General features: G+C 35.4%; 1 protein-coding gene across 2 annotated transcripts; it reads left to right on the forward strand.

The window, feature by feature from the left end:
- The first annotated feature begins 20,481 nt into the window (after positions 1-20,481).
- Positions 20,482-27,677, forward strand: LOC122571615. Of its 2 annotated transcripts, XM_043735582.1 has the most exons (5): positions 20,483-20,599; positions 22,541-22,627; positions 23,806-24,005; positions 24,679-24,822; positions 27,172-27,677. In XM_043735582.1, exons 1-5 carry the CDS (start codon positions 20,587-20,589, stop codon positions 27,256-27,258), a joined length of 531 nt encoding a protein of 176 aa, XP_043591517.1. In that variant the 5' UTR covers positions 20,483-20,586; the 3' UTR covers positions 27,259-27,677. The 2 variants fall into 2 exon arrangements, with proteins under 2 accessions (XP_043591518.1, XP_043591517.1); XM_043735583.1 differs by lacking the exon at positions 22,541-22,627 and having other exon boundaries at positions 20,482-20,599.
- Positions 27,678-27,909: the final 232 nt, after the last annotated feature.

Raw genomic sequence — 27,909 nt, forward strand, 5'->3', positions numbered from 1 at the left:
TGTATCTTGATGATTAATTAATGGTCGAGTAATTTATTCTATAAATATCGCCGTCTCAAAAACTTAAAGTATGATGTATCCATGTTCGTGAGATGTCTTGCTGGGAAAACTAATTCAACTTGGGAACGAATCCACTGGGACTGTTAAATACGCTCTGAAACTCTATTTTGCAATTGAACTTTCTTCTCCTAAACCGTTACATCTTGTCACTGCTAGTTTTATATATATTTATATAACTTTTATACGCAAAATAAAATAAAATTTCTAACTGTAATTATAACGCGTATTTCGTTGTACCTTTGTGCAACGCTTTGAAGCTTTTTATTTTTATTATACCCCGTAGAACCCCGTTTATCTGAATCTATCGATTGAACAAACATAATTAATATAATTCTTGTAACAAGAGCTATCTTCCTCGCTACCTGTTAGTTTCTCGTTCACACGATAGGAGCTTATGCCGAGGTAAAGTGAATTTAAAGTTCAGTTAACCAGGTATTAACTAGAGTTTCGTTCCAGTAAATGAAGCTCGCACAAATGATGTTCTACAGTACATATTTAGTACCTATATAAATGCAGGATATCTCTGGAATTGTAGTATAATCAAGCGAGGAGCGATCGCTCATGAGAAGATTGGCCGAAAATGTAGAAGAAAGTTCGTATAGCAGCAGACTTTCGAGTAAAACGCTTTTAACGTGCCCGATACACGTGTCAGTTTCAATTTGGCAGGCTTTGGAGGCCTGGCTCATAACGTCCACATCGCGCATTTAACACCAATCTATGGAGAAAAATCGTTTGACACCCACAGTCCAACGTCTTGTCCACCACGTTCATTCGACCTAAATCCCCTCGACCTTTTCTTGCAGGTTTTCTAAAAAAAACAGGATGCGTACAGAACCTTTTATTTCAGTAGACGACACGAGAGAACGAAACACAGGAAACTGTTCGATCATGAGTGCTGGATAAATGGACAATGAAAAATGTAAGAAAATGTTTAGGATGCGGTAGTGGTAAGTTGGAGCGTGCGCTATGAAAGATAAAGCGTACAGTAAGGAGAAAAGTATCGAGCTTTTCCTGATATTACCCTAATACTTTTCTGTTCTGAATAGCACGAGAAATCAATTAACGTGAAAAAGTAATGAGATTCCATTTGAAAACAGAGCGTAATCGCAGTTTGCAACTGCACCGAAGCAAAAAAATTCGACGAACGATGGAAAATTTTTCTGCACAACATTTTCCTGCCCGCAGTAGAAACGGAATTATAGTCTGGCTGAATTACTAGACTCACCCTTTCTAGGAACAAGTTAATTTTATATAATTTAGTAGAAATATTACCTTAATACGTAACCTGTGTAATGTATAGCGTAGTGGTCTGTATTGATTTTGAAATTAATTTCACCAGTTAACGCAACAAACTAAAAGCTGAACAAATTCACGGAATTTTACTAACTTTGCGACCAACTTGCGATAAATAAACTTTTACGTCCAAAATTAAAATCCACAATTTCACTGAAGGAAAGATTATAGAAAATTGACTTTTTTTTTTTTTTTTTTTTTACTTAGCAGAAAATGATGCACAAATTTCCAAATTTTGAATATGTATTAAAACGAAGACAATGTAAGCACAATATATCGTGATTATAAAACATCTATGCTCTTCCTGTCTCTCTTCGGAGAATTTCTATCGCGAATTTATCATAGTTTGTCGGTCGTTAAATTAATCTGTAATCTTTATTGATTGTCCTCGCAACATACATTTTTCTGTCATGTAAAGAGAAGAATTTTAACAACATCCGATATAATTTTCGTAATACATTTTCCATTCACTGAACATAGTCTAAAAAAAGAATTATTCTTCTATTGTCTTTCTCGTTGCTATTATATTGTACTGCTTTATGCGGCCATTCATTCGTGATAATAAATTGGAAATTCAAAGAGTGTTTGCATGCACAGTATTGTTTCCCAAATTACAACTATAAAGACGAAATTTTTCATTCAGAAGCACCGAGTCTCATTTCGTAATAAACTGAAAGAACAAACATTGACATTTACTCGCAAGAAAAATAAATATACGAATGTAGTATTTTCTTTGGAAGTATTCCATTAGTCGAAAGTGAAGATTTTATTGACTCGAACAGTCTGTGCGCGCAAAGGCAGGCTGCCACTGAGGACGTCGGCGATGTAGTTAAGGAGAGGAGGAAGAAACGAGGAGAATAATTCTGGTGAACGCCCTCACTGCCTTGACCTCAACGACCTCTGCTTACATTCACGGACCTGAGACCAGATTCCTTCCGAGCTGTAGGTATCGAGAAAGAGAGAGAGGTTGAGAGAGAGAGAGAGAGGCGGAGGGAAACAGAGAGGTGTATCCACTTACTTTGCACAATGTTCATCCGATGGACTAATTAACTACATTTAATGTAAATAACATTGTACTCATTTTCATACATCTGGAGTTCCAACTATAAGCATGGAATTTTATTCAGTTCGATCAAAGGAAAGATTATGAGTTTGCAAACGAGAATTAGATTTCAGTTTCAACGCGGACACGGCTTTCTTATTTCATATACATATGGACAAACTTTTCTGTGCCACCTGGTAGCAATGACTTGATTTAAGCGAAACTTGCAGACACGTCATTTCGACTTACTACGATGATCTTTGCTTCCAATCAATATCTTGTAATTTCTATACGCATTTTCAGATCAGTTGCAAATTTTCCCGATACAATCACGATAGCAACGTCACGTTACAGCGCTAATGAAATTTTTTAATGTTTTGTATAGCACAGAATGAGTTTCACAATAAAGCAAAAATCTTGGGGATTTATTCACACTATGTGCGAGATACTGCATCTTCCAGATGACCATTTTCCACTTCACAAATGCGAGCTCTTTCTACGACGTCTTCCATTACGCCAGTTAATTTGTAGCTGCACTGCTCTAGTTCCTACACGAATGTTGTCTCGCAGTTGTGGGATTGCCCGAGGCTCGTTCGTTCGCATACACCCTTGCCTTCAGGAAACCCCACAAAAAGAAATAGGGGTGCCTATCAAATTTGGAGACCGTGGCGGCTAATTAATTGCAGCTCTACTCGAAATTATTCTTCCTCCAAACGTGTTCCATGAGACATTCAAAATAAAGCTGCAGGATTTCGGTTCGTTGTACAGCGATGAATTTTTCTATAATAGATTTCCAGACTCTTACCTATAATTCCTGAAAAAAAAAAAAAAAAAAAAACAACATAAATGGGCCGTTTATTTTGAAAGTGGCTAAAGTCCGTCTCTTCTTGTGTTGAAATATCAAAGTATTTGCGTTTCCATCGATTGAGAAATCCTTAGGTCTACTTAGTTTGTCCGCGTCTCTATGTGTTTGACTATTTGTAACATAGCATTGTACAAATGTCAGCTGATTAGAATAAACGAATATTTTAAGGATTAAGTTATAAATTGTTTATAAATAGAAAGCTAACATTAAAGTACATACGAGTTTCTCTCGATTTTTTCAACAGATGCACTTATACCACTTGCAAAATAAACGCTCCAAATTATACTGCAATTACGTATCTCTAATTATCAAACGAAATATTTCTAAGAATTGTAAAGCCCTTTGCGATTTATGGTTTACCCTGTATATGTAGATACGTAAAATGTTTCTTGGAGCGTTTGAATACTTACGCCAGCTGCTGTACACGTACTTATTAATAAATGGAACTTTGGTTTGACAAATAGTAACAATCAAATGGATTCTCGGTATACGTGATATTAATTTGTGCGTATCTGAGGTGGTGCGTGCAGAGTTTAATTAGATCGTCCAATGATGCATGATGGAGTGACCGCGATTGGATCATATCTCACGGGATGTCCTGTAATCCTATGAATTCACCCTATTCTATAACACGATAGTCTATTGCCTCGTTATAACAATTGTATCGTTCGCTACTGACACGAGCACATTAAATTTAATGGTCCAATTATTTTAATAAATATTAAATTATATCGTTTAATTAATATACAGTATATTCAATTTGTTTTTATAAATTACGCTACGTGTCGTTATTGTAATAATAACAGGAGATATTCATTTCGCTCGTACTATTCGCAATTATTTTTCCGCGGAATATTAGAAAATAATTACTGTTTTTCTAAAAACTAAAATCAAACGAACAGAGAATATCACTTAAATACGAATGGCAATACTTTCCTCAGTTCAAAAGTTAGAGTTGCAAGATGGAACAATCAACTCGATATATTTAAAATTCGTATTCCTGCCACTTAAACAAAAATTGAAATTTCAAACAGTATTGTAAAAACTGTGCTTGCAAATTTGATTCATCGATATAATAGCCCGTATAAATATTTCCATCAATTAAGTTAACTTGTATTTTTATTCATATAGAGTTTTATAAACGGAACGACGAATATTTAAAATACATCGATCAAATATTTATCACTAAATCTAAACAAGATCTAATAATATGATTTAAAAAAATTTCAAAAAGACAATTTTCGATATCGTGTAGCCCATACGATTATTAATGCAGTAACATCTGACTGCGTATGTATCGCACGTTCTCCGTTGATCTGTATTCAGCTTTGCGTCAAAAAATATCGCAAGTTTCGTTGTTCGACGTTTAATTAATTTAATCAGTATTTCTTTCTTCGAACGTATTATTATCGATACAATATTTTTGCTCGTACTAGTTCCGATTCATATTATATTGGAAACTTTGTTATTAATAAACCATTTCGTCTACGTGAACGCGAGTAAATATCGTTATTATTATTCGCTTCATACTTTATTCTATGATTGTTGCAGATCAATAAAAATTACTTGCGCTTGTGTAAAGCACGCTATGCCTTAACGAGAAATTGTGGCGTCATATGGTTTCCAGTGATTATTCACATTTTGTACATTTTTAACAAAAGGCCTGCTGGCCTTCGGTGAAATTTACTCCCGAAAGTAGACGATCGTTATAGCGCTAATAAGAGGTCTGGCGTTAGCCTCGTGAAAAAACATTTTCTGAATCAAACATTTTCTGCAGGCGCGAAATTCTATAAAGCCTCGACGTCTCATCGAGTAGTTCGTGGTAGATCAGAGCGAGAAGAGTCACTCTGATTTTTGCAATGTTTTATGAATGGGGGCCGCGCTTTATTATTCCACGAGATGGCATTTGAATAAAAAAGAAAGCAGTGGTAGGCTGGGGCATAGAAAAAAGGACGGGGTCAGTAGGAAGAGGGGAGCAGAAGAGCGGGAAAAAGGAGGAAAGCGAGGGGAGAAAGAGCTAGGGTACGTAGACATCTGTCTCAGCGACATGTAAATTAGTTGACGAGGCCAAAGGATTCGCTGTAGGATGACGCGTTTCACCAAGAACTTTTGCTTCCTTTCTTCTCGTGCATCACGCTGTGCTAAAAAACGAAACTAAAATGAGATACAGATTAGAATATTGATGGCTTTAGACGCAAAGCCATTGATAATTTTACTTACAAATTTATTTACAGATTATATAGAACAAACTATTTGGTGGGAATTTTGATAAATAGATTGAGAAGTTTTATGTGACGACTAGAAAATGTAGACGACGTCCGCGAGAATTTTGATTTGTTGTTGTAATTTTTAATTTTTAAATATATTTTTATCGATAATAACTGCAAAATCTCCAAATATGTTGTTGTATAACACTTAAAGAATCGTATACACGCTTTCCGTCGCAGTGCTCCGTTCATTCATACCGCTATTCGTGTCACTCCGACAAGTCCAAGTATTTATCCTTTTATGTGCCCGATCCATAACAGCGTTTATTGTTTTATCTGCTTATTTGTTGTTTTGTGTACTTAGGCCATAATAATTTACTCAATATTTCATGTACGGCGTTCAAAGCCAGTGAACCTCGAGGAAAACGCTTTGATAGATCAGCAGTTTAGTTTCAAAGGAAAACCGTGTAGTTTCTAGTAAAAGTGTCATGCTGCAATGTTTCGTGCCTCTGGCGATAATCCCTTCTAAGCCGCTGCTCGCACCCTCGAAGCCCCTGGTAAGCAACTCACGGTGGATGCCGACCCCATCGCCAAACCAATAAATCCATTCGGCGCAGTATCCTGCATGGCCAAACTCATCGATGCGTCGAAAAATCTGGCGAATACCCCGCGAGAAGTTACAACGCTGCGTGCAATTATCGAAAGTTATCGTGCGTTCGCAATGTTTACGATCATAAGAACAGCATCTGTATATATTTGGTTGGTCACGAAGCCTGTATACAGGGTGGACGATATATAACTGACTGATTTTCATTGTCAATAACATTAAAAAAAAAAAAAAATAAAAAACAGTTGTTAGCTAATTGTTAGCAATTTAAATTCCTTCGCGACTTACGAACGAGGTATTATTTTACATTGTACATCTTAGATTCGAATACTTATTAGCTCAAGTTGTGCCACTATCGATGCCAGGCAACGATATGGTATATCAATGGAAAAATGAGAAATCACCGGTAAAATGAATATGTACATTCGTTTCGTATTATTTTATGGTATAGCTAATAGCCATAAAAATAATTTTATGACGATAACGGTGCTTGTTTAGAACGTGGAACGTAGAACGTGCTTGGTAATAATTTTACGATAGATATTGCTTGGGATATTGTACGAGTTTCGATTATAACTGTTTTGCATTACATTTTACGAGGACAGATATTATTCTCTTAAAAGATATATCGGTCAAATCGTCCTTTCATTCCATAAATCACTTTAAACGGAATTTGGAAAGTACGGTTTCATTTGTTATATCGCTTGTAATACAACGCTTCATAGATCATGTTACGCTTCTTTATTTACGACAAAGATTTATAAAACATTAAACCGCTTTTTGTATCGGACATAACTTGTTTTTGTTGTCTATAATAGGTAGACCTTAAAATACCTCTCGTTATAACGTCGAGACAAAAATATAACGGCACGTAACAAATTTATATTTAAAAACATATACTTGATATTATATCATAAGAGGTATTATTTTAGTACATTTCACGATCAAGATATTTATGAGAGAAAAATCGATGCCATCGCCGGAAGTGGGTACCTGAAATAGTCCGTAACGTTTAATATAAATACTTACAGGTATTTGCAGCGTAGATCGGTTCTCTTACAATTCTTCTGACGTTTCGACGTCACGTTATTTAGTATATTATCTATACATGATTCAATTTTTAGACAGTCTAGCCTTATCGAAACGAAGATATTCATCTCCAAAGTTGGAAATTTTAACACATAATCTCTATAGCAAGCTTTCTGTGACGAAACCAGGATGTGCTATGTCTTTCGAGATAACGTATCAAAATTTAGATTAGCTAACAATGTTAGCAATAAATCAATAGAATTAATAGCAATTCGATATCGCTCACAATGAACCAAACAAAAACATCATTCTCGCCAATAACAAGCATATCACATTCATCAACGATATACACAGTTCTGATGACATCGTGCTTGATATATTGGAAATAAATCACTCTGTAATTAATGATGGTGGGACAATTTACCGTTCCATGAATTATTTCGTCTCGTGTTGGCATTCCTGGTAACGAATTGGCGGAAAAGGCAACAGAGGACGTTGATGGGGAAACTTGAAAAAATTTCTCCCAGTAATTTTTTTAATCTTCCGAAGAAAAAGCTGCAACGAAGCCTCGTATGCGCTCGAAATCGACGAAAAATTTGTTGTTAACAAGGACCTAGTTACCAGGAACTTGGACCATCGACTTCAAGTTGTATTAAACAGACTTAAAATGAAATATCCAATCTGAATGTCTAACCAACCAATCTGCAATATCTGCAATTGCCGAATTACCCTAAATACAATTCGCAACAACTATCGGATAAAAAGAATTTTAAGTGAAAAATTTTTCACTGTGATAAAAATCAAGTTTTCAGGTGTTTTCTCGTTTTCGAAAGATATCGTTATTTAACAAAATTTAATTAATAAAAAAAAAAAATAACGAGGATCGCGTTGTTTCAAGGTAATTTTCAAGCTACTGCGTTATAAATGTTCTGTTCGAATCAAAATGATTACTCAAACGAATCAGAGCTTGTCCAAAATATGTATATGCATAATTTATTATTGGAGAATCGCTTCTATATATTCTTCTGCTTTTTCTACACAGAGAAAATATCGATGTTACTTCAAACGGGCAAACTGTTGTCCGATTCCACTCTTCGTTCTATCGTTTATACACAGCATATTATATACAGCAGTATGACGTGCGCGTTGATCGCAATGGAGGAAAAAAGAGAATCGCTATAAAAAAAGGAGAAGGAAAAATATCGTGACGAAATCGACATTGCAATGAAATTTGTGGACATTTGGTTATTTTCATCATCGTAGTATTCGAACAGTAAATTATCTACTATGTTATAGACAAATAACAAATGTGGCGGTTCATGTGGCGGGACCAAAAGGCCAAAAGGCCAAAAGGCATAAAACAAACCTAACTACTATCAATCACCGATATTTACTATTTTATTATATTAATTAATAAGCAACAATACACAGTGAGAGCATCTTACATGCAAACAATAATCCTCGTTGATTGATCTTCACGAAACATGGGAGCCCACGCAATTCAGATACCAGGCTATTTCTCAGTTTCTAGAAAACGAATTCAGTTGAAACGTAATCTGCTTTATTTCCCGGGCTCTAAGCTATGCAACAGAGGAAATTCGATCAAAACGCGTTCAGTAGCTTTTACGTGATACGAGTGCAAACAGGCGAACAAACAGACAGAAAAGTTTCAAAAATTCGTTTTTAGACTCTTCGGCTTATGAGTCGTTCTTCGATGATTGTTTCATTCCTTTTTATTCAATGTAGAGCCACAAACTTCCTACTGATTTATTATACACATGTGTATAAATTTAAGACCAAATGTTTCAAAAGACCAAATCCTCTTTTATGAAACTCCTACTAATTGAACGGAAAATCATAGGTGGTGGGGAGAAATTGGTGAGCTCTTATATTAGGTATATGGACGAATTTGTCCCCCGACAGGTCCATATGAACAAAGTTCTACCGTACATTCGCCAAAACTTTACCATTATAATTACGATAGTCGTGTCTCATTACAGAGCTAATGAAATTTCAAACATTGTATGCACGTGATATATTCATAAAAATCTTTTGTGGCAAAGGCTGGAATACTTTTGTAAGTCACTGTGGATGAAAAGAACTCGTTTAACGAGCGTATTTCAGGAAATAAATGATGTAACTCAGACACGATGTGTCTGGATTAAGTTACGCGAAACTGGTGAAGGGTGAAAGTTCCGTCCGAACCGGTTAAATACGATGTCGGCGATGGAAGAGGTCGAATGCTACGAACCTCATTTGTTAGAGAACGCTGCACGTCCAGAGAAACGAAGTTTCACGATGAAAAATGTAGCTCTGAAGTACAATGAACATATGGCGATTAATAAATTTTCACTATATGTACTATAAATCAACGCTTCTAATTTTACGCAAAACGGTAAAAAGAAAAGTTCTCCTCCGACGTCTAAGGATTTTCTCCCAAGTTGAACATGCAATAAAAATTTCCATCATATATTTGTAGTGTTACAATTACCAATAGAATTTGTAGCATTAACAGAGAACTGTTGATTTAACAATGAAAATTGTACGCTAATACAACACATGAATTAACTTCGTTTCGATCATTGTAATCATTTTTACAACGAATTTTAATGTTTCCTCCATCCTTTCTTAACCAAGATGTTACAGATTCGACCGATTAAATGTGAAAAATACGAACTGATTCGAAATTGTTATCACATATACAAAACAGATTTTCCAATCTGTTTTGCATCTCATCGCTATTTATTTGCACTCTACGAAGAAGATTAAGATTTGATCATTCACTCGCGAAACAAAGTGCACGTAGATTGTTTCACATAATATTTACGAATTATAATAAATACCAGCACTTTGTACCGATTAAATTTTTGTTCTTTACCACCATATGGTAGGCATAGCACTCCATGGGATCCGATTACCTGCGAAGAATTTAATGTGTAGAATTTTTTGCCAAAAATCTTGTATCATGTTGTGGATCTTGGATCGATTGATCGAATTCCATATTCTGTTCCATTCTTCTCTTTCAGTGTTGTTGTTCGCTCCCGTCGTTCGCCTAAGCTCGTGGCAAGGAACTGGGTTATTCGATTCAAAAGCCAGGCCAAATGTGAAACGTGTAAAAATCTACCCTTTAAGAAGAGACCCGAGTGTACTTGAATATTAATCTTGAATAAAAGCAAATTTACATTGTAGACAAATAGCTTGGAAATTGTAATTAAAATAGTAAGAATATAATCATCTAATATTAAACAGCGAGTTTCACAAAATACGTAGTTGCGAATAAAGAGTTCATAATTTCATAGCCGTGCCGGCTATGATAAGATAAAGAGAAGACAATTAGACGTTGAAGGTGCGTCATTTGCAGCAGTAATATATTTCTCATAAATTTCGAGAAACTTCCTACATTATTTCTTTTCGTTGCTTACTTTTAGTTGCGCCTAAATGAAAGATAGTAATTAGACTGCGGATTTTTATACGTTTATAGGAAATTTGAAAGTGCGAAATTGCACTGAATAAGGAAGAATATAGAAAATGTCCAAAGTATAGTTCTTTTTATAGGAAGTATTATAGTAGTATACTTTCTAAGTAATACTTTCTAACAATAAGCGCCATAATACTCAGAATTTTAGTAGGTAAAACAATTTTCTACAGAGATTCTGTTTTCCTAATTGTATTCTCGAAAATATTAATTTCCATGGAAATTGATATTCAAATTCGAACAAAGGCACTTTCGATTGCAACAATCATCGTAAGAAGAACATTGTAATCTTCAATATATTCACGATAAAAGTTTCCTGTACTACGACTACATAACGAATAAATCTAAAAAAAAAAAAAAAAAAAAAAAAAAAAAAAAAAAAAAAAAAAAAAAAAAAAAAAAAAAAAAAAAAAAAAAAAAAAAAAAAAAAAAAAAAAATAGAAATTCTTGTTACGAATTTTCAATGCAATTTTATTTCCCCATCGATCGCGATTTTCATTTGAAACGAAGAAGAACTAGGAAAGCAGTGAACGATATGGAATAAATAATATATTTTACTGAAGTAATTATTGAAATAAGCTATTTATCGAAGGAAGCATCGTTTTAGAATAGATAATAAAAGATGGAACGAGAAGAAGCTGAATAGGAAGAACCGACAACCCGTATGATAATGTCATTAAAAAGTACATTTATGCAGCATCTTGCGATCGTCCGGCTGCCGCCTCTTTCTCAAGTGGTCACGACCTTATTCATGAGCACCGCCCCTCTCTTTTCTTTTCGTTTCGTTCTTTCTGAATCAGTTTCCTTCGTTGCTGGCTGCTCTTTTCCGCTGTCCACTATTTCCCAGAATACCACACACGATACAATTTGACCAGCAACAATGCCAGCAATTATCATCATTCGTCATGGCGTTAAACGAGAAGCCTCGCCACTTCTTCAACGACACGGCGCGGCGCGACGTCTGTTTGTCGTCAAGCAATTATTGTTCGCTCTCTATTGCGTTCGTTCCTGAATAATTTTCACATAGATGATGATAAATGGGTAGAACCAATTTTTAAGTACAGGCTTTATTACAAAATTTCACCAAGAAATCAACATGAAAATTCGTGTAACGTCCAGTTCTACCTAATACAGTGTCATTCCACCAGAATATCGACCACCTTCGCATCGCAACCGAGAAAGATGGTCTCTCAGTTTGTATTTGCGTCGTCAATTGATAGAGATATATGCTCATCGATATATGGCATGATACTCAACAGCAAATACGTATATCTCAACATATCAAAGAGAAAGAGCGGAGCTAACGTTCTTTTCGGCATATTCGTTAATACGTAATATTTGAGAATGTTTTGTACCTTTTGTCACGTGTATACGAGCTGGCCCGTAATTGATGGTACAATTGGATCCATGAATGATTCTAAGAAAGAATATAGAATAACATTTTTCCATATGACGTTTCGTTTTTAAGAAAATCGAGTTTGAAAATTTGAGAGATGTATTTAATGTGCTATACTAATGTACGTGAATATTATTGCTGTTCTTATCGTATCAAATTTTCTAGCAAATCAAAATTATATGACTAACAATTTATTCGATGCTTATAAAAAAGACAGACAATAAGTATTTTCCACGATGGAAGAAGCTTCGTTCTTCCTGCTGATAAAAGATGCTTATCACATAGTATTATGTAACGATGATAATTGCCAGACATAATATAAAAGAGAATCTGGACAAATATTAAATTGTTGCCAACATATCTACATTTATTGATTTTCTCTTGCTATTTGTACTGTCCTGTTATCATGTCGGATCTCGTGCGTTTATTATAATATTCATTCAACGAGAACTCTAATTGCATTTGTATTATTAACTTTTTCGTTAAACATAACATATATATATATATATCTACTACATATTTCGAAATGTACGGAAAAGCTACTGCGGCAGACCAGCGTGCCATAATGGAAATAATACAAAATCAGGAAGACAGACAGAAGAAGATGATGACGAACATTGTATACATTTCTTTCTATACAGGTGAAACTTATGCAACAAAATTCAGGATTTTTACATTTTTAATTTTCACAATGAATAAATGACGTACTTGTGATTCTTCGGGTTTCATTCGTGTTATTGTCAACGTTTCGTAAACATTCGAGTTCGCTTGCTCCAGGCAGATCTAAAAAGTCTTTTAGATTCTAACCCCAATGCTAACTTGAAAAGAAAATAATTTACGTCTGCTTTGAGGAAGCGAAGTGAAATGTTCGCGAAACGTCGGAGAAAGCGCAACATTGTAGATAATAACAGGATTGAAAGGCGAAGAATCACAAATATACCATTTTCACTTCTGGTCTAGATAATACGTACCATGTATAATATTACAATTATGTTGTATTCACGCATGAAAATTACTGTCACGAGCAGTTGACAGAATGAGAGTACCGAAGAATAATTTGCGTCAGTCACACGCCAACGAATATAAACGCCTACTGAACATGGAAATGCCAACTAATAATTAAACGCGAGGAAAGGTATTGATACGAAGATCGTTTAATGAAATATGTACATTTTAATTTCCTAGAAATTTTAATTTTATATTTCATCCTTCTACTATCTCGCTTCGTTTCTTCTTCTTAGTTTTGTTTCATCTCTTTTTATTAATTTTATCAACAGTATGGTAACATGAAATATTTTGTAATTGAAATTAGCACCTTGATATTTAATACCAAAAATGCCCGATCTGGTCACGTTTTCGAGTATCAGTTTCTTTTATATCGTAATAGTTGTTTCCGAATCTTCCTCCCGAGAAATTGCTCGAACCGGTCGAGCACAATTTACATAGAAGAGTGATGAAGATCGTCGAACTTGTTGGAACAGGTTACGCGAACTATTCTTTTGCCGACTTTTGTCCTCGCATTGACGAAGAGTTTCGACATTGTCATCTAACTTTTCATAAACGAGAGATTCTTAATTCATCGTTACTAACAATCAGCCGGTCAGGAAATAAGGTCGACTCGTCCATTTACCATTGGAAATCGTTGATCTAAGTATCGTCTAGCATCACAAAGTAAGCAGTCACTCGAAAACAAGGTCATATCGAGCACATGTTTCTATGAATTCTTCTTATTTTAGTATGCTGAATCAGCCTCTCCCCTTGCCACGTGTTCTGACTCACCCTGTATACATAAAAAGTTTCTAGGAGTGTACGAATACTTTCGTAAGTCACTGTGAACGTATGAAACCGTTCGATCAACTAGTTGTATTAACTAAACCGAAAAGCGGTGAAACAGCCAAAAGAAGATGGGGCCGAAATATCGATCAGGTCATTTCCATTCTATTACGAGATATCAATGGGTTCGGTTCACGAGAGATTCTCCTTTCGAAAACCGAGTACTCGACGTCGACAGGGACAAAGATGGCAAGTTTCTTGTTATATGCTACTTGCAGAAGCGTAACCGAAAATTATCTATTAGTATTTGTGCAAATAACATTTAAACGATATTATGACAATATTGAAAAGCATTTAAAGCTAGCTGCTTGTTTTTTACGTCGATAAAGCGCATCCTGCCCGATTTCGAGGATTTCGAGACACGTTAAAGATAAATTAATTAAAGTTCAACGTTTTCAGGACAGAATCTTTTCGTCGGTCGAGTCAATGTGGATGACGCACCATGCACAGCAAGGGTAAGTACACTTTTCATTCCAATGCTATTTGTACGTTTGTCGCAATGCTGCCCAAGCTGCCTAATCTGCTGTAAAGATTGGTCAGACTTTGATTCTTACTTCGATTACTTTCGATTGACAGGAAATGCTCTTAAAAACGGGAATAATTTCGCATTACGACCGATAGAATTAAAGTATCGCGAAGAAGACATCAGGATGTTCATAGTAATCCAAATATACCTATAGATTATAGGTGATTTCAATCTCAATAGACGTGCTATAAGGTAATAAGAAAATTATAACAAAGATTTGAAATTATTGTTCAGTTTAACAATAATTTAGCAATAATTCAAAAGCGGAATGTTCATCATGGAAATGCATCATGCATGGAAGCATCATGGAAATTGGTGCGCTATAGAGGATTTCAATTTCGACTGAAACATCCTCGTAAAGTGACACGTTACTTTCAGTGGTGGGCGTAACATTTCTTAAGCATCGGAGAAAAGGGAAAGAACGGAGGACAAGGGCGGTCACTTTTATCTTCTCGTGGTGGAAGACTTTGCCTGCTCGCTTCCTCTGTTCATCCTCTTCTTTGCTCAGCAGTATTGTGCCACTATACGACGATTCCTGGCACTTTAGAGGAAATATGCTCTTAAAGATAATGGCGCCGTAGTGTCCTTCTGGACATTATTAAGTCTTCCTTCTTTACTTTCTCTCTTCATATAATATAAACTTTCATCTAACGACGTATTACAAGCAAGTTCGCAAAATGTCACAACCGTCATTCGTATCGTTCATATGCGAACACAAATGTATCGCTAGCAAATTGTCAGCTCAACCCTATTACGTTATTTTTCGTGACAAATTTGCTATTTTCATATATTATTGAAATCAGATCAATTCTTCCTACGATGTATTTGCGACGTAGAGTGAGAAAAAGGACCCAGAGTTAATATTAATATTAATAAGAGGTATTAAAAATAACACGATAATTAGGATACATTTACAAAGGAAGAAAATGAGAACAAAATGACGTAAGCTTTAAACAGCTGTTCCCCAAAAACTTTTTTCCGAGCACTAGGTCCCCTTTCTCATTTCACGTCACATTTATACCAATGTCAAAGATAATAAAAATTAAGTGTTTTAGGGAGGCAAATTCTCTATCGATTCAATTTCTCCATCGTATATGAATCTTTCAGAGAGATTTCAAGTTAAACGATACATTGTTTGAACTTCATTTTAAACAATACTGACTAACAACTTTTACTTTACTGCCATTTTGAAATTTCGAAGATAAGATTTATGATCATCGCGAGATATCCATCTTGAGCCAATGTAAGTTTCATTTGAAATATTTTTTCCAACAGAGTATAGTTTAGCAGATATTTGTGTGGATCGATGAAAATGAGACACCCTATGCGCGTAATTGCCAAATGCGGTTCCCATTTTACAAATATAATCGCGATAGTCGTCGTGTCGTGTTACACAGGTAACGAAATTTCAAATATGTGCGTAAAAAGAGTGGTCTTTGTTAGCCACTGTATTATACGTTGCGGCATGAAAAGAAATCGAGCACGAAACACGTTCGACCAATTTAATCAAGAACGTTGTATCGGGTTGTGCAAAACATGGGGCGAGGCAACACCTTCTGCGTACGATAATCGTCTCTCGCGTTTGGTGAGATATCAGAACGCCAGCTGAAGGAGAAATATTATCGACATATCACAATGAAATTGATATGATACGAAATAGGTTGAATCGTGAAATTCTTCAAAGAATGCTTACGAAACAAAGCATTTAGCCTCAACCGTAAATTACATGTAAATCGTGATATATATTTCGATAAATGCGTTTCTCACTAATGTCACTTTCGTTCAGATTCCGTGCATCTTCACGAAACTGGTGAATCGTTGTCGTTCGAGCCGTTCGTAGACCGAATTGGTCAGAATTTCACTTTCTGAAATTTTTAAAATTTAGTGCCGGTTGAGCGATGTTCATCTTATATAATTTCATTAATCTGCTCTACTTCCTTTTCCGCGACCGACTTGGTAAATGGAGTTAACTGATTTGGCAAATTAGCGTTTCATTTATCAGATTACACGCGGTTAATTCATTGCATAATGAGTTTGTTCGTAATGAATGTATCTCTCGTTCCCTTTAATTTAACAAATGGTATAAGAAAAGTGAAATCATGCAACGCTTGAAACTCTGACGTGGTCCATTTTTGTTTCATTAGAAAGTGCTCCCATAATTATTCCAATAAACTGATCACTTAATGGATAATCGAGTAGAAAATTAGATATAAAATATTCGATCAACATACTGTTTTCAATCATGGCTGAATATTTAAAGATGTTAAATATGTGTCTGCACAAAGAACGCTTTGACATACTTTAGCATGCCATTTACAAGAAGCTCTTGAAGGTACGCACCATTTTCAGATACACTACGTACCAATTTCATTTCATTGATACGCTATATACATAATGTATAATGCGTATGTAGTTAATTATTTAGTTGCATTTTTTCTAGAACTGTTGGATGGTATTACTTTGGTAAAATGTTTTAAGCATTCTGTACTCGCTGTTCGGCCGTGTATCGCTTCGTGATTATTTTGCCATGTATCCGTAAGACGATTGCTAAGGCGGAGCAAAAGATAATGCATCGTTGCAGAATGGTGTGACTTTGAAATTAATCAGTCATATATTGTCCACCATTCAATGTGTCGAACGTGTGAAAAGACTCACTGACATATCGAACGATAAATAAATAACAAACGCGTTGCTTTTAGATTCTGTGTTGATTAAGCATTTCTTAATCCTCTTGATAAATACTTTTTTCTCGACGCTTTTAACATTCCATGTATGTAACTGTTTAAGGTGCATTTACTCAATATTTAAATCTTTCGTAGGCCAGTACTTGGTACGTAAAATCCTCCAATATAAAAATTATAATAGCTTCGTACACATATACCATACGTACGCGCTGTCTCTGTGCTTTTATTAAATACCCCATAAATTTCAGGTTTCCGTTTTTCTTTCTTTCTGCAGGGGAATAAAATACAATGAAATCCAAAATGAGATAATAGTTTCTGTTCGTTTAAATCTCAAATATTCTAATTTTGTATTAAAAACGAGAAAGGATCAGCGGATGATAAAAGTTGAATAAAATCTATCAACCGATGAAATTCTCGATTCCAACGAAATTATCGATCTTAGGAGTTGAAAAAACGATAGAGAGAAAAAAGATCCTTTCGGTTAGTGAGGTCATTTTTAGTAGTTTTATATCGCGTTAGCTTTCTAAGGGATGAGGTATGTAATATTCCGTTAATCATGTCGATTTCCATACGGAGAGACAAGCAAAATTATCTCGTGATGTCGGCTGTTGAAGTGCTGCAGATTATGCAATTAATCTGGATTATCGTTAAACGGAATCATTGATCGGAATAATTTTCAAACGATTAGTCACGAACTACGAGATGTTTCTTTCGAATAGCCAAAATTTTCCGCTATTATACGTCTCATTGAATGAATAGAACGGCTCCTGCGTAATCACATTTACTGTTACCATTGACTATCAGCTTTAGCAATTATTGCTTCATTTCATAATAACATAAAATCCGACATAATCGTTAGTAATGTTCTATTTGTTAATGTTTATTTAAAACAAAATGTTCTGTTTCATATCGAGAAACTCGCTTCGTTCAATTTATGGACACAACATTTTTTATGACTATCACATTAACACTAAAAACACAAATATTGTATGTAATTAATTTTAGACAAAGAAGTAACGGATTGTAAATCAAAATGTTATAGGATTTTTGTCGAACAGTAGAACAAAGATTTATTGTACATTTATTCAATTTCTTGTAACGATTGAATATCACATTCGCGTTAGATACAAAACACAAAAATAAATTCAAATAAAGGAGTTAATATTTTCAATTACTATTTGAAGAAGATGTACTGTTTGAATAGTTTTCATCGTACAAATATAGGTATCTGATATAAAACCAGCACTTGCTTCTAATAGGAAAGATCGAGTTTTTCTCACCAGACTTGGACGCACTAAACCAACATACGTTCATCTTATAACTAAAAATGAAGCAAATAAGCGCAATCGTTGTAACTGAATTCTGTTTGTAGATCATCTTCTTAATTGCAGCAACGTTTCCCAATACGAAATTAAATTTGCTCTTCCAAATGAGATTCAGGCATGTCTAAATCGTACAATACATTGCAAAAATCTTCTCAAATTTCTCAGAAATATTCATTCCGGCTATGAGCCGCGAGCTAGCGATTTAGTTCTAAAATACACTGTATCGTATTGATTTAAATTTAGGTTGATAGTGTGACATGCTCAAGAAGGTCACACGCTCAGAAGCAGTAATAGGGTAGACTAAACATCCTGCGTGCCACAGCTATCGAAACAATAACAATAATAATCTCTGACATACAGCCGACAATAACCGCACCAGAGGGACTAAAACCTCGGTATAGAAACCCTCCCAAATTAGCACTCGATGCCTTTCTGTTGTAACACTTTGAACCATCACTCTGTTGGATTCGCACAATAAATTCTATATACCGTATATAAAGTTCAATTTCTTCATCTTACTCGTGAAACGTTCGAACTGCGACGCGAGGAGATCACCGGCGATCTATCGGTTTAGTGATTTCTTGTGTCTCCGACGTGACAATAGCACTCTATTTCACTATATCGATCGATTTCCAACGAGTCGCGGGACACCATGTACACATATGTATAAATTCTATTCTAACAATATCATGGCGTGATGTTCTTAAAATTCGTGTAACTAAAAGGTTGTCTTAAACAATAAATAATAATAATGAATAAAAGTAAGTTGTCTTGCTTCGACAAGCACTCATTGTCAGTTACAGAAATATCACTCGGATTGAACGATTAAATGCCCTTTTGCGCAGATGTTTTGCAAGCAGCCGATGGATGCTCGTATTTATAGGATGCTTCCTTTCCACGGAGAAATGCGACAGTTATATTTTTTCTCGTTATGCAATAAGCAGCTTCGAGCTCGTTTCCACCTGACGTTAATACCCGAACACTGAATATACGTACTATACAAGTACTTTACTCGCGTTGGCTTTGGACATGACTTACGGGCACGTAACACGAGAACTCGTAGAAGACGGCTGTACGTACGTAAGATACGCTTAAGTGACGTGCGTTTTTCTCTAGTTGGTCGATAAACATAGCGAATTGCTCGCTTCCTGATCAATCGATGAGAAAGTTTATCCTTCTTTCTCAATATGATGATCTCTGTATCGTACAACGATTCTAGACTCTGATATGAAACGTATAACCACTTGGCGATTTCAAAGCACCTATTATGTGATAATACGTAGCAAGGAAAGCTTTCCGCTTAGATTCTGTTCCTTTATTTGTCTTTATAAATTTATGTAAATATCTCGTAATTACATAGCATGTAATTATGTAATACGATATATCTTTTGGATCAATTAGCACACACTGTATAGTTCACATACAGTGACGAAGGTGTTCGAACACTCTCGCCAAAGTATTGAAAACTTCTTATGTATGGGTTTCATCTAAAGATGGCCCACCTAACTTTATCACCTGGAACATCTCGCTTATTTTTGGTAATATTAGAGAATGTTGCAGGTAGAAATCGAATGGTTTCAAAAGGGACGTAATTCGACACACTTGGCTTTTCCGTACAGAACATGGCAGGACACGCCAATGTTAATTAATAACGAATATAACGCAACATTTTAAAAAGCGAACCCAGTACCATCGATATACTCACGTACTGCTATAAATTTTATTTTTCATAAAATAAAATAAAATTAACTGCAGCATAAAATATTTACACGAAACAATTCAAAGTTAATATTCCAATCGTAGTAAACAAATTTTACCGATATAACGTCACATTGGCAAATTTATATGAAGGTGTATATGTATATTGGAAAAAGCTCCACGTAATTATAGAAAAAGCTTCAACGCATTTCTACTGCAAAATATATTAAAAGACCTCTTCAGTTTTTATCTTCTTTTCCTTTCTTGAAAAAAATTTTTCTTGGTAATTTAAAGGCTTGAAAAGCAAAATATCTATAAAAACATCTCCTTAAAATATTTCTTGGAAACATAATCGCTGATCGGTGTTTATATCATAAACACTGCTCGTATCACATTTACGATAAGATAGTTCCGTTTAAAAGAGGATGAGATTACGTCCACACCCATAACGTTAAACATATTGCAAAGTGTCTGTTCGCAACCGTAAGCGTTCGCGCGATTGAAGAAAATTCTGTGTTTTACGGAAGTTCTGTTACTAAAGTCAGGATGCAAGGCCATGGTAAGTACCTATTTGAAATATAATTTTATTTTCTCTAATATATTTAGATCGATGCCCATTTGTTGTGTATCTTACGAATTCTATGCATTTCGTGCGCACGATATAACAGATGATAAAATGGCTATGATAAATACATAACTGTTCAAATAATTACTTTAATTTTGTGAATATGCAGTATGATTCGCAATTCATAACAAAAGTGCATCGGAGACTTCGTTTTCGAGAAAATCGATTTGGAAAATGTGCAAGATATTGATTACAAAAGCGTAGAACAAAATCTTTTTCTCTAAAGTCACATTTTTGAGGAAATCAAATTTAAAAATTTGCCCAATTCTATTTTCTCCGTTGCAGGGCCATACACGTAAACATCTGATCCTTCGTTTTCAACCGTCCAGCTTAGATTTGTCTATTTCCTCGCAAATTTTCAAATTCGATTTTCTCAAAAAAACCAAGCGTCCATTGCAATTTTGTTATTCTTGATTTTCGTCTTATTTACAGCCATAGAATCTCCGTGTTTCAATTTTTACCACGAATTACGGATCGCCTTGTATGTAAAGCCGTTTGAATCTTTCTAATCTCAGCATCTGTATAATGTTAACAAATTCGTATCGACTTTCTGGCTAAACGATCAACTTGTCGCTTAACCGATTCGTCATCTATCCGTCGATTAAATTTATCGCTATATATGCCTTCTTTATCATACTGATAAAGTTTTTACCCATAAAATTGGCACAAAAATTTGTATTCTGGAAAAACGTAACTCATACTGAGAAAACGATTTTGTTTGATTCGATAAGTAGATTGTGCAAAGTGCTTCGGAAAACGGATCTCGAATCGACATTTTACAATCACCCTGTACTTCATTTCCTTTACACACATACTTACAGTTTCTTGCAAAAATATTTGTATACTTGACATACATTAGAAAACTCCTACGTGTACACTGTTTATGCTATATAAAACACTGACGTTCATTAGAGATGCGATCGCTAAGATTATATTGGCAAAGTTCGAACCCGATCTGAAAATATATACGAGTGATTCTACTGGAAGTGGGAATTTTTTGCAGTATTCACTTTTTAGCACTCTGAACCCTTTGCGGTCCTATGTTCAGTGTGACTGGACTTTCTTTTTCTGATAAGTTCAATGTCCAGTCCAATATACATGTAAATGCGATTTAAACTACATTACGTTTAGTCTCATTTTAATTAAAAACGTCTTACAAATACGTCGGTGGAAGTTTAACTTCAAAGAAATCAGAAATAAAAAGGTTTCATCATTATGGACACGTCAGTATGTATCTTTTTACGGACGATCGAATGCAGTTGCACTGCTCAGTCATCGAGCGTCACGTATCATTCGAGATATCTCTTTTTTATCCCGACTGATAAGCCCGAGCAATTTCTGAAACGCCTATCTTCCTCGATCCTCCTCGCTATGTTGATACAAACTTAGGGACGTTGGTTTCGGCTAGCAATTGATGTCGTTTGCCGGGCCTGCCGGTGTCGTCTATTTAAATAACTATGCAGTTACAGAGCAACGCTTCCGACTGCAAACGGCTGAAAACGTTAAATTATAGTATATTTGTATGACGGAGAAAGATAGTAACTGAAACTTCATAGGAAAATTACGAAGGAATATCAATTTAACTTATTTATATCCAGAGATTATCTCTTGCACATGAAATTCTCAGTCCTCTGCTACGTCAATCACAGTTGCGAACTTTACTTTGCAACCCATGATCGGTGAATGAATTTGAAGTTATGTACTAATTTTTCTTTCTTTTTGTATATATTTTACAGTAGTCATATTTATTATTCATATCGTTTATTTTTACTTCGATCGACTTCGTTTATATCGATAAATAAGATTTACGACATTTGTCGTCACTTTTATACCTCTGTGAAGTAATTTCTGAAAGAATGATATTTATTTTAACAGGTTTTAACAGGCATTTTGGGATCGATACATTTATACGTTCTTGTAGGACATTCATACATTCCATTCCACCAACTTTTCAACATCACGGTTCGTATTATGTTTCAGGTTTATTATTTTTACTGAGCTCTATTTGCTAAAACGTAACTGTAACAGTGGCGTTTAACTTTCTTTTTAATATAAGAATTGAATAGCGATAATCCTTGGGAAGACTAATTATCTTCCAACTAATCCGCTTCGTGATAAAAAGCGTGAGAAGATATTTGCTTCTTTAAGTAAAAGGTTTCAAATATGTTTCTTTCAAATATGTTACGTGAGACTTTTATTGGACTATCAGCCTTCTGGATACCTTCTCAGTCCTTGCAAAGAGGACTTAAAAATATACAAATGAAATCACAGACAGCTATTTATTCTAGCAATATTAGCCAAATTCTAGCAATATTAGCGTGTCCTGTGTCATACCTGAAGCTTGTTATATGTCATTCGTAAGTTAAATGATAAAGTTTGCGGGCAACATCGCTGCGAAATAATTTCCATTTCTGCAGAATCACGCATATACAAGTTACAAGACATTAGGTTGTCCCAAAAGATTTCTTATTTCCTCATAAAATGAAAGAAGCTTTTGCGACAATCTAGTATTCACTGCGATACTCGTATGTACTAAAAAAAAGTAGTATACAGCGCGAATAGTCAGCTCCAGCATATAATGAGCGTAAGAGATGATCCCACTTAACGCTGAGACTCGGCGATATTGTGGATAATTTTCGGTTCGAACGCTTTTGTTCACAACACCTTCTTAAATAAATAAATCCGGTAGAAACGTAAACGTACACAAATAAACCTCGCTACGACCTCGGCAAAAAGGAACAGACGCGAAGAAGCAGACTCGGCACGGGTCACTATAACATTACACATTCGGACCTTATCAAAAAGAGAATCCCGAACCCTGTGAATATTGCAACACCAACGACACCATCGAATCGAATCTAATTTACTGCTGCGCTAACTTCCAAGATAAACGGTGTCGACAAGTGTAAGAACATTTTCGTGAGCTACTGTAGTGTAACGAATCAATAACCATTGATTACTGGAATTTGTACCCTGGAATTGGCAATAGATAAATTCAACGTGATTCACAAGACTGGTCTAACCAACCAAGTTCGCGACCTGTGGGATATTCGATCGAGAATGTCGTTGCTAACAACCCGATTTCTATCTATAGAGATAGTTTCCACGTTCAAGTTCACTGATACCGACTACTTCTGCAGGATATAAATGGGTTAGATTCACGGGTGCTCGCTACTTCGTACCGGGAATGATCTGTGTCGGCAAGGACTTGGATGGCTTGAATCTTGTTGTTGGACGTGCCTTGCATCATGGTGATATGCTTCCTGCGAAGGTGAAGCCAGAGCATGGCGTTGCCTATGTCTGTCACAACGGCAGTGAACACATGAAGCATGATTTCGAGGTAAAACTAAACGACATTTAAATGAGATATTATTCCTATTTCGAACGACGGACTTCTATCCGCTTGCATATCTGTTTATTGATTGAGTTTGAGTAGAATATTCACGTTCAATATTAAATACTTATTAAACGCTTACTTGCAAGGAACATCGCTCAAGTATGACACGCCGATGTTGGTTAAACTTTACAGATAGGTACATAATACGTGACTCATTTGCAAATAAGCAGAATGCACATAATATGCAAAAATGTATAAAATATTTAAAGGAAGGCATTTATCGTGATATTTAGTAGATGAAATATTTAGTAGATGAAAATAGCAGAAACATCCGCGGTATACTCATCGCCATTAGGTATCGATCGGTGACATTCGTTTCACTCTTCGAATATACTTGCTTGCATAAATAAGCAGCCACTTACTTGCAAGTGGTGCTACGTTAGGTGCCCCTTATTTACTACGTGATACGCTGGATCACATTTATCGAAATCCATTTCTGCCGATTCGATTATGCCAGGCGTCTCATTTAAGGCCATTTGTTCGAGTGTGAAGAATTAAGAATTAAATATTAGAAGGGTGACAATCGTGCCCCTTTATCGATCCCCTCTAAACAGCGTATTTCTAAACCTACGAAACTATGCAGATAGTTGTAAGATACTTGTTGTTCTCGTAATAGATTTTGATGCCCGCCGAATTCCACTGGGTCCACGCGAGTAACGGTCACGTTCCACCACACGCGGTCGAATCTGGGAAAACGGTGGAAGGAGAAATGCTTTACGTAGGCCGTGCTTTTCAAAATGGCATACCGTGCGTGGGAAAAGTAAGTTCACTTTTTATTTACATCTCAATGCAGTTTGTGGAAACATCGACCAAACAATTACAAGGGACGCTTCGTAAGTAACCTGCACAAGGTTTTAGCCGTCACTCGTTATTCCCTAACAATTAATTATTAACGAATAAAGTTGAAAATATTCACGTATGTTGGCGTATAGGCAGCGAGGCATCGATACGAGGTTAGGCATATAAAAATCTTCGGCCAGTGTGAACCGGCTGGCAACTGTTTCATCGATGCCAGGGAAACCCCAACGCACGGAAAAGCACACGCGATAATAATTTCCAACCACAAGTGGTCGCGTGTACCGTTTGTCGCGTCGTGTCGACGCCATCGATGAAGGAGCTGGCAAGACCCCATACCGATACTTTGTTTAAAAAAGTGAGACGAATAAGTTCCCAAAGAAATAATAATTATCGAGTCTGCTCGTCCAGTGGTGGACAATTTCGTTCACACGACAGCGGACCATTTGTTTGCTCTTCGACTATTTCTTCGGACTTTGCCAGTCAGGTGTAATGCTGATTGTCCGAGCGAAACGCACTTTCTATACCTTGCGGACTGTTAACATACATCTATATTTTCAACTTTATTTGTCGATAAGTTTTGGAGGAGCAACGAGCGATGGGTAAAAAGAATCGAGATAGAAAATCTAAATCAAATATATATATATATATATTTCCGGTTGGACGCGATAAGAAATCATAAACTGTCGTAGAAAATTCTCCTTTTCTGATTATACGTTAAGACAGAGATAATATTAACTGTCCCAACCGTTAGTTGGAGCGCGATAAAGATTTCGGCAGAAGCATCGGAATTTAGTCGCATTTGACCCTAAACGATTCGAAGATTCCATCTTTCGTAATTTGTCAAAAACTAAGACACGAAACTTTCCTCGAATATTCTGCATTTGAAGCTTTCACGATAATTAATAGATAACATACCTGTGGCTCTTCGGGTTTCGATCGTGCGTGTAACGATAGTTGAATTTATTCGAATACTTTGCACTAGTAATAAGTTTTACTATCTTCTTACGTAATGAATCCAACTAATAACACCGTGCCAACTATATGTATGATAGGCGAGTAATAAGTTTGTTCGTGTTTATCTTAAAAGAGTCTGTACGTCGAGTACTAGATACTATTTCTCTGAAATGTTTTACGCTTTTCCTTCGATCACGCCTCAACTACCGAACCGATTCACTTCAAGATTGGCTCAAGTATAATTGAGATGCAGGATTAGAGCATATGTTATTTATTGTTCCTCAAGTCACATTAATATCTATTTCCTCTGTCTTATCTATCTTATCTCTCAAAAGCGCACGCGACACTTGACCATAGGCACGTAAATAGCGAGACCATAGCAAGGATATACGTAATAGGTTCCAAGTTCCACACAGGCGAACATGGATGATCGATGACGTTTAGTTTAATATACAGTGAAGTCTTGGTTATTCAAGTCCCGTTTAACCAAAGTTCCGTATTATCCGAGGTGCTTCGAACTTTGTCGTAACTTCATTCTTTCGAAAGTTTAACGCAGAGTGCGAGAGTGGAAATAGTCAGGTATTGATAAAACGACTAATCAAACTTACAATTGATTAAATAATTAATTGTACAATATTACATTATCAAAATGCTTTTTTCACAATTTTAATGCACGACTTATCGACAGTCATGGACTTTAACGCATTATTCGAATTTTCGACGGTCCGAGGTAGATTCGATTCACGTCAAGTCGGATTAATCGACACTCTGCGGTATTTTGATTTACTGTCACGTTTAGTGACATCGTTTATTTGCGTTAATTATTTTATTATTTTAATATACAGGGCTGACGATTTGGTGTCTTAAATAATATTTATATAAATAAGTAAATAATTATATTTCCCAAGCAACGTCTTACACTACAGCTAATCTTTCGTAGAACAACTTAGATGTTTGCATCTTTTCTTTCCCATAAAGGTATATTACCGGATAAAATTGAACGAACTTATTACCCAGTATTTTATTACTGTTTTAACACGTTGCACAAATATTCTTGCAGCTAATACTAAGCCGATCGACACTGGGAGTGCGCACATACTCGACAAATTTTCTAACTTTGTTCTATCGAGCAATCAGGCGTCCTCAAACAAAATAAAATGTATTCTTTCTTCCAGATTTATTATATAATATATAATATAAGTATAATCGGGTTATATAAGCCGTCCTGAGATAGTTTCCATATATCGGACAAGATTTTCTGCAAGATTTCACATTTTCTTCTTCCAAGTTTTACGTATTTCTTTGCTTTTCGCTGCAACTTACTTGTGTCTCTGTTACATTAGATTTTTCTTTCCAGGTACATAGAACCCACGGAGTATTGTACGTACCTTATGAAGGCAGGGAAATCCCATTTAGAGATTACGAAGTGCTGGTACTATCTTAATCTGTCTGTATCTAAGAAACGTTAAATTTCTTGAACGGTAAAAGTATTTAAATCTGCACTCAACTATAGATAAATATAACTTTATTATTAAAGTATACGAACATATAGCTCTTTACTTACACAACGCGCTACACGATTTCATTATTTACATATTTGCTATATACTTTATGATTATAAAAAAAGTTCGTTACAGACTGACTATAACAAATTCAAAAATACTTAGTATGTGCTTATTAATGTATTAATGTACTGATTGTAGCTATAAGTACGCTATAAGTATGAACACTGCAAAAATAACGTAGGAATTATATAGTTTATGTGGAATTCATAAATACATATTAATTTACGACGAAGTGACTTAATAAATGAAATTATACGTTTGTAGTAACGATGAAAATACAAACATCTGTGATTAAGGATATTCTCGACACATATTCACGTAACCTGCAAAAGTTTATAGCAATTCTTAATGAACTGGATTAGTAGAGTCGTAGAAGTTTGTAGAATTGTTAAAGAATTCGATATTTATTATTTCCTGTTGTCTCGTCTAATTATTTTCAACATTTATTAAAATACAATTTGTTGAACACAAATAATCTATTTTCCCCTCCTATATTATAATTATAAATAAAATATCGTTATAAGTGAAAC

Source organism: Bombus pyrosoma, linkage group LG10, assembly GCF_014825855.1.
Source record: "Bombus pyrosoma isolate SC7728 linkage group LG10, ASM1482585v1, whole genome shotgun sequence".
In the NCBI taxonomy this organism is placed as follows: Eukaryota; Metazoa; Arthropoda; class Insecta; order Hymenoptera; family Apidae; genus Bombus; species Bombus pyrosoma.